Source organism: Sinocyclocheilus rhinocerous, unplaced genomic scaffold (genome assembly GCF_001515625.1).
Source record: "Sinocyclocheilus rhinocerous isolate Xijiao unplaced genomic scaffold, SAMN03320098_v1.1 scaffold2948, whole genome shotgun sequence".
NCBI lineage: Eukaryota > Metazoa > Chordata > Actinopteri > Cypriniformes > Cyprinidae > Sinocyclocheilus > Sinocyclocheilus rhinocerous.
In genome coordinates, this window is record NW_015653422.1 from 243,526 (window position 1) to 257,065 (window position 13,540).

General features: G+C 36.3%; 1 protein-coding gene across 1 annotated transcript in view; it reads left to right on the forward strand.

The window, feature by feature from the left end:
- LOC107715668 (carbonic anhydrase-related protein 10-like) overlaps positions 1-13,540 on the forward strand; it is a gene marked incomplete at its 3' end in the record, with an annotated part of 96,866 nt that overhangs the window by 16,203 nt on the left and 67,123 nt on the right. Inside the window, exon 3 of the mRNA XM_016521837.1 lies at positions 4,310-4,384. Within this exon, the coding sequence (XP_016377323.1) occupies positions 4,310-4,384 (75 nt within the window). The remainder of the gene's footprint in view (positions 1-4,309; positions 4,385-13,540) is intronic.

The following is a 13,540-nucleotide window of genomic DNA, read 5'->3' on the forward strand; positions in this document are numbered from 1 at the left end:
TATATCAGAAGTTTAAACTAATATGGTTTAAAACGCATGATTTCAGCGCGATAAACATGATAATCAGAACCAAAACAGATGTTTTTTAGCAGGTCCGAGCTGTAATGGTGTAATGTAATGCTCTATTCTGGAAAAGGGGGCGGAGAGCAGCAGCTCATTTACATTTAAAGAGACAGGCCCGAAAAACAGCGTATTTCTGCTTCCACTCAAAATAGGCATTTTCAAAATGATATAATAAATGATCTGTGGAGTATTTTGAGCTGAAATTTCACAGACACATTCTGGGGACACCAGAGACTTATATTACATATTGTAAAAAGGGGCATAATATGTCTCCTTTAAATAACATTATTACATATATTATATAAAGCTTGAAGCATCAGAATCGGCATCGGTATCGGCCGATCACCATGACAAGAAATCGGTACTCGATATCGGCTGCAAAAATCCTGATCGGAGCATCCCTGTTTGTGATGTTCATCAGTTGGTGATGAGATACAAAGTTCTGTAGTTTTCACAGTTTTGTAGGCCTTGGCATATTCAAACAGTTACTACTGTAATGATCATACATTGTTTAATGTACTATTTGCAGGGTGTAAAACCTGAATCCTTTAACTTTACTTTAACCCTACAGTAGTTTACAGTCAGTGTATTTGTGAAAAATCTAAGCAAAACACACTTCAATAAAACAGAAACATTTCATTAAATAAGCTTTACGTAAAGAGATTGTTCATCCAAAAATGACAAACGTTATCATTTACTAACCCTCAAGTTGTTTCAAACCCCTATAAGTTGCTTTCTTCTGCTGAACACAAAAATATATTTTTAAGAATGTGAGTAACCAGACAGTTGCTGGTCCCCATTGACTAGCATATGAGGGAAAAAAAACAAACAAACAAAAAAAATATATATAAAGGCAAAAAGTTAGTTTTAGAGTTTTAGGCCCTATATATATATATATATATATATACAGGGCCTAAAACTAACTTTTTGCCACACCTGCCAATGGCCGGTGATGTGATAAAATTTACCGGCCACACATTTTTTTTTTACCGGCCGTGAAACTATTTTTGCAAAAACAGGCAGTTATTACTGCTACAATGACTAAACGTATTTACAATGTTTTTAATTTGTCCTTTTCTTTACTTACAAGAAAAAAACAAACAAACAGATTTATTGATTTCTCTTCTTTTTTTTGTCCCTAAAAAAAACGAGGTTCTCGTCCTTTGCATGTTTTCAGCAAACGGAGCAGGCCATCGTGTTACGCCTGTTTCACATATACTCCGTTTTGCAGTGCATATGTGGTGCGTATTTCTTTCCACACCCATATTAACGGATTAGAGCAGGGCTATTCAGTTAGCTTCATTTGAGGGCCGGATTATCGAATTGAAAATTTGAAGGGGGCCAAGGGGGTGGGGCCGTCCCGATCTCTTTCTGGGGCGACCTATAAAATTAGAAATTAAATTGAAATCTAAAATCTATAAAAGGTTAACATTAGTGCTGTCTGTCAATCGATTAAAAAAATATTAATCACACATTTTTCTGTAATTAATCATTTATATTGTCATAATTTCACATTGAACCTCCAAATTAATGTAGAAACAACATCATGACAGTATATTTTAAATATGTTTTTAATGGGATCTATTTACTAAGTAAGTAGCCTATTATTAATGAAGTATTGACTTAAAGTATTGAACTATTAAATTAACGTTTAATAAGCTCTGAAATATTAAATGATTTTAAAACAATCTTCACATAAGCTATAAATTGTATATGCATAAACTATACCGATTAATCTTTATTCAAGCTACAAAAGTTAATCAGCGACTAGAGCAGTCGTGATTTCTCTTTTTCTTTTGTTCTTTGATTTACATCAATGACCGACTTCAGCAGGTTTTACTTCAAAAGCAGTGCTGTCTCTTTAAAACCTGATGCACATGACGCGAATCTGACACATATGTATCCTATTTTCTCCAAACTCTTTACGGTCATTTAAGACTTTATAACTCATGTAAGACTACGTTTACGAGGTAACTCGCCAAAATAGGTATTTTGACATAAGTGTGTGTTTTCGTCCATTGAAGCGCTACTGGTGCACTGTCTAAAGCTGCTCAGCGTATGTGTACAGCCGAACGAGCTCCATTTAGGTGGCGTAACCCCAGGTATGTGTCGCCACATTCTCGGGTTATGAAGAATAAAGAAGGGAAAAGTTAATATTCCTAAATGAAGCAGCAATATCTTCTCAGGTAAAAGTTATTAGAACATGCACATGTGTGTATATATATATATATATATATATATACAGTGGTGTGAAAAAGTGTTGGCCCCCTACCTGAGAAGATATTGCTGCTTCATTTAGGAATATTAACTTTTCCCTTCTTTATTCTTCATAACCCGAGAATGTGGCGACACATACCTGGGTTAAATTTGTTTGATGATCTGAAACATTAAAGTGTGACAAACATGCAAAAAAATAAGAAATCAGGAAGGGGGCCAACACTTTTTCACACCACTGTATATACCCCTAAACCTATATATATATATATATATATATACACACACACACGTGCATATATATACACACAGGCACACGTTTGTTTCTGTGAATTGTGAGGACTTTCCATAGACTTCTATTACTTTTATACTGACCAAATAATATGTTCTATCCCCTAACCCATCCCTACCCCTAAACCTACCCCTACCCGCAGACCGGTCCCCACAATGTAGCATAAACAAGTACACACACACACACATACACACGCATACACACACACACACACACACGCGCGCGCACACACACACACGTATGTTTCTGTGAATTGTGAGGACTTTCCATAGACTTCTATTACTTTTATACTGACCAAATAATATGTTCTATCCCCTAACCCATCCCTACCCCTAAACCTACCCCTACCCACAGACCGGTCCGCACAATGTAGCATAAACAAGTACACACATACACATACACGCGCATACACACACACACACACGCACGCGCGCACACACACACACACACATGTTTGTTTCTGGGAATTGTGGGGACTTTCCATGGACTTCTATTACTTTTATACTGAACAAACAATATTTTTTATCCCCTAACCCAACCCTCACCCTAAACTTACCCCTTACAGAAAACCTGTTTGCATTGTTACACTTTCAGATAAACATAATTTACAAGTACACACACACACACACACACACACACACACAGTCAGTGGGCACCAGAAACTGTTTGATTACCCATATTCTTCAAAATATGATCTTTTGTGTATAGCAGAAGAAAGAAAGAAAGAAAGAGAGAGAGAGAAAGAGAGAAAGAAAGAAATGAGTGACAGATGAAAGAGTAAATGATGACTATCCCTTTAATGTCTGCAATACATATTAAATATACTTTTACAGTTTTATTTGTTTGTTTGTTTGTTTCCCAAAAAGCAATATAAGATGAGTGAAAAATTCAGAATTTTACTTGTGCAATGCTGGATCCACTCCAGTAGGTGTCACTGTAAATTCAATACCCTTATATTATGTTTTGGAAGACAAATTTGAGAACTAGCCCCAAAGCAATTCAAAATCACTATTCAGAATTATTAATAAAGTATGAGAAGTCTGTCAACATCCAGAAGTGGTCCTCATTCATAGGGATCTTTAATCAAGCAGCTTTAGCATTGTGGTCCACTTCAGTTTTAGGGTTTCAACAGCATTATGTTCAGATAAAGTAGTACTCAGTGAAATCGTTAGCTTCACGGTGGTGTTTGATTTTTCCAGTAGAGCCTCTAAGAGTAGGAAGCATTTTCACCTCTCCAGCCACCTCCTCTTTTTGTGAAATTGAACCACTCTCCTGCATTAGTTCTTGTCCTTGATAGAAGGATTAACCTTCCTCCAGTTCCATTAAAAGGCAGCCTTGCCACCTCTGGCCTCATAGTCATGTTTTCCAGTGGCAGTAAGGATGAGAAAGTTTAGGTGTAAAAATGCAATATCCTAAAATCTTGCCTTGTAATTTCAGGCCGTGACCTCCTTTAGCAGTGGGATCTTTACTTGGTCACTTCAATTATAAACTACAGCCCTGGTTCAATTGGATCTCTTGTCGGGTTCACAAAAAATGCATCTCCATTCTAATGTTTGAGGAACAAAAGTGGAGGCTTGTAATTCCAGCTTTGTTTGTTTTGAGCTTCTCTTGCAGGGCTGTTTGCCAGAAATTATTTTTGAATGGAGAATGACAGAGAAAACAGTGAATGGTCATTCAATAAAAATGTTTTTTCTATAATTAATGCTAAATCACTCCAATTTTCCTCTTCTTTCCTCACAGCTCAGCCAAATCCACCCAAAATCCACGAGGGATGGTGGGCTTACAAAGAAGTTGTTCAGGGGAGCTTTGTTCCAGGTAATCATTTTACAACAGCTTTTTTTAGTGTTCACGAGTGGCATTCCCTACGCTTATGTTAAGCACACATATTCTTCATTAGTTCTAATTAGAGAACAGTTATTGCTTTGTGACGTAAAATCATATTTTGTCAATCATTTGGGTCCTATTAAATATGTGTCATTAACTAAACATTTTATTTTAAGGAATAGTTCGCCCCAAATTCGCCAGGTGTAGAGCCTAGTTTATACTCGCCACGTCATCACTAGTGTGAAGGTGCATGCAGCGTGCTGCAAAAATGACACGAATATTGAGGAAACGATGGCGGACGGAGGAGTTGGTTTTCAAGGTAAAGTAAAGTAAAAGACCACTTCTTAAACCAGAGAAGGTGAACATGTTGATATTCTTGTGGAAAAAACATGCAAGCACTGTCACCACAGCCAGTTTAGTTTTACTTTTATTTTTGTTTTCATTTTGAAAAGTTTGTTATCTTTGTTGTTTACCTCACGTCACGCTATGGAGGCTTTCTTTTAATTTGTAAATTTATTTGATTCCTCAGTGTTTGCTAAACATTCTGTAATTTATTAGTCGGTATATAATACTGCACGTGGTGTATGCCATGCCTCATCTTATTCGTTTTGGTTAATAAACGTTATGTAAGCTAGTTTGTCATTGTAGTCTACTGTTTTGTTGTTGTTGTGCTTTTTAATTAAGAATGACAATAAATCTTTCTTTTGTTTTAGTCTTAAAAAGTGAAAGGTATCTAGATGTAAACAAAACAGACGATTATCTTTTCTTGTAAAACGTAACAACAAGATCACGAATTCGAAAGCGAAAGCATCCGAAGCCAGGCTTATATCATGGCAAAAGAGGAACTCCCGTTCACAAAACTCAAATCACAAATAATACTACAGATGAAAAAGAATGGGTTGAATGTTAAACACTTTCGTACCACATAACTATAAATTATGATAAAACTATAAACTATGATAAATCAGCATGCATTGATTAATCCCATGTTGTAGCAAAAGTAAATAAATAAAAAATTGCGACCAAATTATGTGCTCGTGCAACCAACTGAGAAAGTTAGTCGCAAAAGAGTGACCAGTATAAGAATGAGTCTAGAGCCCTGACTTGCACAGCAATGGATCCTCTGCAGTGAATGGGTACCAAACAGCTGATAAAAGCATCATTAGTAATCCGCACAACTCCAGTCTATCAATTAAAGGGTTAGTTCACACAGAAATGAAAATTCTGTCATTAATTACTAACCCTTGTGTTGTTCCAAACCCATAAGACCTTTGTTCTTCTTCGGAAAACAAATTAATATATTTTTTATGAAATCCAAGAGCTTTCTGACCCTCCATAGACAGCAACGCAACTGACACGTTCAAGGCACAGAAAGGTAGTAAGGACATCATTAAAATAGTTCATGTGAGCCACTGATGTCACATGGACTATTTTAATTATGTCCTTACTACCTTTCTGTGCCTTGAACGTGTCAGTTGCGTTGCTGTCTATGGAGGGTCAGAAAGCTCTTGGATTTCATAAAAAGTATCTTAATTTGCGTTCCGAAGATGAACTAAGCTCTTATGGGTATGGACCGACATGAGGGTGAGTAATTAATGACAGGATTTATTCTTTTTGGCATTTTGCCTTTATTATGATAGGACAGTGTAGAGTAGACAGTAAGCGAAGTGGGAGAGAGAGGGGGCTGGGATCAGGAAAGGTCCTCGAGCCGGGATTTGAACTCGGGATATCCGTAATGCAACACTGTTATATGTTGGCGCACTACCCACAAGGCTGTCAGCACCAACCATTTTATATTTTTAACTTCAAACTGTTACCTCTGGCTAAAATATGAGTCCTCTATCCATGCTTTCTTGATTGAAAAAGACATCTTGTATCAATCAGGAGTGAAATATGCATAGATCAAGCACCATTTATAGCGTCCAAAACAGTTCTAAAGAAACTTTGAAGTGAGAGGACAATAGGGGATGGATTTCTTCCATCACTTCCATCACTGTGAACACTTCTTCCATCACTGTGAACACTCCACTCCTTCACTGGAGGAAGTGTTATTATGGATTATGAAGAAACTAATTCATCTACATATTGGATGGCCAAAAGGTGTGTAAATTTTAAGCTAATTTCATTTTTGGGTAAACTATTCCTTTTATTTCAAAAGTGTGTTATCAGTGTTGGAATCCATGAATGTTTTTTTTTCTTTTTTTTTTTTCATCTGCTCATTTACAGAAACCACAGGCATGGACCAAATCACTAGATAGATTCTGACATTGATTCATTAGTTCTTGTAGAGATTGTTGGAGATTGATTATTCCCTTTGCTTACCTGGAAGTAAAGCTGCATGGATACAAAGTGACATTAAAAATCAGTGTTTGATCACGCTGCTACTTGTACTTATAGCATGATGCATGATTAGAGCTCTTGAAACAAAGAGGATGAGTTAACAGCAGAAATTGAAATGCCAGACAGGTTGAAATGCATGAAGGATTCTTCTGGCTTTGGTTGTATTTTTTATATTTTCAGATTAAGGATTCTTCAGAATGGTTTACAAACTCAATAATCTGTCCAAGTAATTCCTCATGCTTGAGCACAAGTCAGATTTCATTGTAAATTGTTCTGCTAATGAAGACGTTCTGACTTGAGTTATAGGGATGTGAGGATGGTCTTTCTCCTGGTCTTCAGAGGGTTGTTGTTTCTTTCTATCTATTCTGTGTAATTGCATATTGTTTTTAACTTGGAAGCAATCAATTTGTGTCACAGAGATTTGAATCAGATAAAATGCTGATTTAAAAATCAATGAATGTTTGCCACATTTATTATTAGTGGCACATTTCTACAGATTTGAAAGACACTGGGTCTTATTTACTAATTGTGCTCAAGTTGAATTATGTGCACAGAAAACATTCTCCACCTGATTCAGGTGCATATGCTCAAGATTTTGTTTCTGAAAAAGAATTATTTTAGGATTCTTTGAATAGAAAGTACAAAAGAACAGCATTTATTTGGAATATAAATCATTTATAACATTATAAATGCCTTTACCGTCGCTTTCGGACAGTTTAATGCAGTAGTGTAGCTATGTGCGTACACACAGTTAGTGAATGAGAGCCATTATCTGCAGATGAAATTTATTTTTCACCGATTGCTCTGTCTGTCTCTCTCTATAAACTATAAACCTCTTTGTGGAATAGTGGCGTGATGAGGATCCGTTGGGGTCAGCAAAGGGCCATCAACCTACATAACATGAGCAAGCCAGACGTCCAAGCTTATAGTTTATGATACCTTATTTATGTTTATGGTTTTATGTGCTCTTTGATCCTTTTTTTTAGAGGATTACACTGTTCAACGTTATGAGGGAGGGTAAAAAGAAGGATTTTAAAAGAGATAAAGCTGGAGAAACGTTTTAAACCTTTGTGTCTGAGTCAGAGTCACATCCTGTGGAATATCACGCTGGGCTTAGATGCACACCATCTTGAGCTGCTGAGAGGGGTGTTGGATTGGCAATCTGGTTCCTGTTTATTCACCAGAGGTGTGGGAAGGACTTCGTGTTAGGGAAGGGGCAGCTGTATTTTGATGATTGTTTAATGCTCTGTGCCTGGAACACTAAAGTGCCTGTTATCTATGAGCCCCAGCATTCGTGTTTCTGAGAAGCTGTACTGTATGTTGCATCAGTGTGATCTGAGTGTGCCTGTGGGGCAGTGGAATGGATGGTACCCCTGACCGCTGCTGGCTGATGAGCTACAACAACGTTCAACTCTCGCCAGTGTTCTTAGCATGGCTTTGATATTGCACACTGCAGCTGATTTTGTTGTAAAAGAGCGAGAAAAGAAGAAATTCTAGTGATTTACATCCTGTGATACATCCATCTCCAATTCAGAGTAGAAGTGGGAGGCGTACTAGAATATATTTGGCACAATTAAAAAAAAAAAGTTTTGATTTATTATTATTATCAGCAGTAGTAGTAGTTACTTTTATTCAACAAGGACTCATTCAGTTGATCAAAAATGACATATAAAGGCATTGAGAACGTTCCAAAAGATTTCTATTTCAAATCAATGCTGTTATTTTGATCTTTCTATTAATCAAATACAGGAACAAAATTAATAAAATAAGTAGCACAACATTTTTCAACATGGATAATAATGAGAAATGTTACCTGAGCATCAAATTAGCATTAGAATGATTTCTGAAGGATCATGTGACACTGAAGACTGGAGTAATGGCTGCTGAAAATTCAGCTGTGCCACCAAATGAAAACATTTTTACAATATATTTTAAAATATATTAAAATAGAAAACCGATTTTAAATTGTTATATTTCACATTTTATTTTATTTTATTTTATTTTATTTTAATGAATGAATGTGCTGGTCAAATAAATGCAGCCTTCGTGTGCATAGTAGTGTAAATTACTAATTTTAATATTGTTTTTGTCTAGGTGTTTGGTTGTATTTTTTATATATATATAATATTTAGATAAAATAGTGCAAATAGTATACTTTTTAATACCATCTTTTTGTCAGTTATTTGCCTTGTAATATTATGAAAAATTATAAAATATTGATTTGTTTCAGTAAATGTATCTTACATACAAGTTTAAGTACAAACAAGTTAAAAACAAGTTAAAAAAATCTGAACATTGTGACATTTATATTTACATGGTGTGCCATGTAAAGAAGCTTTCACCGATTTATTGTTGACCTTTGACCTTTCACTGACAGTAAGCATGTTAAAGCACTGTGTGTACAGTCATATGTTGCACATCTATCTATCTCTATATGTAATGTTAGAGAGTCACCAAAAGCTTTCATTTAAGCTGTGGTTAAGCTACACAAAATCAATGAAGGATGCTAATAGCAGGTAGATCCTGCATGTCAAGCACTTACGAGCAGTTTACGGATTGACACCCACTGGTCGAAAAGTAATTAAGGACAGAGAAAAATGGTCTTTGGAGCTCTAGTTGAGCTGGGTCTGAAACAGAGGATGTGTAGCCAGTAGAAAAACATTAGACTGCACTGAAATCTATTTAATTTCTGTTCATTAATTAGATGACATGTGAAATTGTTTTATGCAGCAATAAGTTCCATGCATATTATCATAAATTATTTTGTGCATCTCACAGTGCTTTTGAACCCTCTCTTGCATCACATATCATGCACATGGCCTGTGTCAAATCTGCAATTGTCACAACTTTCAAGGCAGCCAAAACAAATTCTGTGCATTGCCAGAAAAATAGGGGGTGCAGATGGAGGAAGTCGTGCTAAGCATCTTTCTATGTGAATTACTGAAGAATCTCTGCACATTTTCATATAAATCTGTCTGAGTCAGTCCTGATCAACACAGATTTTATAGCTGGATACAGTGTTTCATTCGTGAATGTTGACACTAAAGGAAAATGACTGTGATATATGACAGTCTGATAGGAGAAAGTTTGATAGGAGAGAACCTATGTGCACCATTGGTTGAAAAACCAAATGTTTCTATCATTTCAAGGCACAAAGTTTGTGGACTTTTTAAGAACCAAGACATTTGCTTGTCCTGACAGAGTAGTTGTAGTACGTAGTTTTGATGTACTGATGTCAGTTAGGTACACAGACATGGATTCCCTTCAGCCCATACATCATTGGGTACTAAATGGCCCATTCTCCATTCACTTTTGACTGGATTTGTCATCAGAATATGAATATTTGGTACCTATCATTACCTCTATTGTACTGTATTATACTACATATTCATCTGCTTTCTGACGAGGTTTTAGAGCTGAAGTCAAAGATGAAGATCAAGGTCAAACACCATTTGAATGGGTATAATCGGGATAGGAATCAGCAAGGGTCTGGTCAAATAAGATATACACGAGAACTCAGATTTTTCAGGGTCAGTAAGATTTTTGAAAATGTTTTTGAAATATGTCACTTATGCTCACCAAGACTGCATTTATTTGATTAGAAATACAATAATAACATTAATCAGGGTGTCCGCGTGTCCTTAAAAAGTCTTAAAATGTCTTTAATAACGTTTTCCTAATATAAGGCCTTAAAAAGTCTTAAAATGTCTTAAATTCGGATTCGATGGGTCTTAATTATTTTTGGTCTCATTACCGCTCAAATATCTTCAGTCTGACGGACCTAATGACTGTTTACAATCATTGGACAGACCGAAGATTTTTTCTTCCCGCGGGAAGTTACTGCGTCATCAGAGAGAATTGCAGTAAGTTTACAGAATACAAGCTCGCGCTGACGCTCACTCTGTTTGTCTCGAGACTTCAAAACAAATGAGCGTGACCGCACACATAAACTCAGAAGAAACACACTGTTAAAAAGTCTTAAATTTAACTTGTTCAAGTCTGCAGAAACCCTGATTAATATTGTGAAATTTCTAATTGAATGCTCATTTCTTCCACTATCATTGTTTTTTTTTCATAATATAGGGTAGTTTTAAAGTTAGTTTTGAAGTTTAGTTTGTTTCTTTTAGTGTTTGAAGTCTCTTACTACATTTATTTGTTTTCACAAATGGGTTTATTTTAGGGATGCACGATATTATCGGACCAATATCTGAATCGGCCGATAATGGCTTTAAATGTAAATATCTGCATCGGCCCGATATGAAAAATTATGCTGATATGTCTTGCCTCACGTGCGCAGGGTGTGCTAGCGATTAGATCACGTCAGCATTGTGGCTCATTCTTGAAACAAAGTTTTGCCTGAATGGTGATTGGATTCACTGTTTTGGATCGCTGCATTTAAACCAAAGTCCCTTTAAGGCAAGTCATGTCACATGGCGACCATCTTTGAAACGCCTCTCGGGCATGCAAGTGCAGCTCCTATCACTTTGTATGGGGAAACATCAAATTCTCCCAAACTGTTCACTAAGCTTACGATTAAATTTCATGTTTGAAATCACCAATGAAATCTGACAACAACTGTGTCATAAATGTTTTCTTTTGCTCAAATAGCGTTATAAAAAGCTTATTTCTCAGGCTAGATCAGCCAGTGCGCATGCGCAGTCCTAGGCGCACGTCTCAGAACTCTGACTGTTTCTATAGCAACCAGGAGTTCTAATGGCAAATGCAGTGACGCGCTGACTTTACCGATTAGCGATTGGCTCTTTCATTCAGAAGGCGGAGCTTCCCGAGATTGATCGGCCATGTTAAGCGTTGCATTTTTTCCCCATTCAAAACTATACGAGTGACACATCTTGGGTATTCTATTTGTCTTAAGGGCTAATTCCAAATGGAAATGAGCATTCCTATGCCCTACTCCCTTCGAAGGGCAGAGCCCTTGAAGTGTGTTCTTTGAAGGGTGTAGGGCATTACTATATAAGCGTTTGGAACTCCCTTGGCAAAGGGAATGACTGACCAAATGTTACCTTGACAATGCTGCGCGTGCGTGCAGCATTCAGCACTCCACCAGTTGTTGCAAATATATATTTCTTCACATTATTATTTTATTTAAATATTGTTTAATTGTGTCTTATTTACTATTAAACTTTTTCAAACTAAACTTGCTTAAACTTGCTTACAATACCATCTTAACTTTAATTAGCCTATTCTACTTACGTTTGTATGTGAAGTCGAAATCAGCCACAACTTTGCTTTAAAATGTGTCGCAAGATCTCCTAACTGAAGATCACATGATCACAAACGGAAATCACTTCCGTGAAGTGAACATCACATGTTCTTTTCGCTAACGAACTTCTGGAAGGGCCCTTCATGAAGGGATTCAGTTGTTCACTTTCGTTTGGAACGTCCCTACAAATGGCATCCCCTTCCCGAAGTGCCCTTTAAGGGCACAAAAAATCCATTTGGAATTCACGCTCTAAACTGAGAATGCACGTACAGAATGACGTTTTCGGTGTATGATAGAGTAAACAGTAATAGCACGTGCAGCGGCAGCCTCCCCTGGGTCCTAATGCCCGCTCAGTAAGGAGTTTTAATTCCGTAGGGGGCGCTGTTGGCCTACTGCTAATAAAATGAAAGCAAAATACACAAATAATATTTAGACTGTATTTCTGATTAAATAAAGCAGTGGTTGATGCCATAAAATCATGAGTAGCCTAAGTTTTTATTTAAAGGTCAGAAGCTATAGCTTACATGAACAGCAAAAAAAAAAAAATCACAAACATGACACTTTAATTAAATAATTTTATATATACTGATTTATTAATTAATTGTGTAATATGTTATATCTTTTAAACAAATTATGAGCTCTAAAAGATTTTCAGAAGATTTACAACTCTTTTGCTTTAGACCATTTACAAATGTTAAATCATAAAATAAAATGTTAAGGTTACCACTGCATCTTTCTGAAAAAAAAAAGCAGATTAATATATAGTTTATTTATAGTTATTTTCAAATTTTCAATGTACTGTCATTATAAAAGAGCTTTATTATTGTTTATTTAATTCTAACAAATAAGTTCTTGTTAAAAACTAACCAAACTTAAAAGTAATTATGTATCGGCCAAAATGAGTTGAAAATTATCGGCATATCGGATATCGGCAAAAATCCAATATCTTGCATCCCACCTCCATGAAGTTGGCCCCCCACCCAACGCAAAACTTCGGCAAAATAGTCTCAATCGTTTGTGCTCCGTTTGTGCTGTAAAAATTTTTGTTTGTACTGCTTTGGTTTATTTAGATATGAAAATAATATTTATAGGTCATTCTGAGGTCACTCAGCCCCCAACATACTCCAAATTCACCCCAAATAGTCTCGTTTGTTTGTGCTGGTTTGTGCAGGTAAAAGTTTCGTTTGTGCTGTTTCGGTTTTTAAAACATTAGACATTGAATTATATGCGATGACGTCACCAGCCCCCCCACATGCTCCAAATTCACCCAAAACAGGCTCAATCGTTTGTGCTGCTTTGTGTAGGTAATATTTTCGTTTGTGCTGCTACGGTTTTTAAAATATGATGAATTATAGGCGATGATGTCACTCAGCCCCCCCCACATGCTCCAAATTCACGAAAAATGGTCTTGTTTGTTTGTGCTTCGTTTTTGCTGGTTTGTGCCGTAAAAAAATTGTTTGTGCTGCTTCGGTTTTTAAGATATTAAAATAATATTTAATGTTCATTTTCTGAGGTCACTCAGCCCCCCCCCACATGCTCCAAATTTACCCCAAATAGTCTCGTTTTTTTTTTCTTCGTTTGTGCAG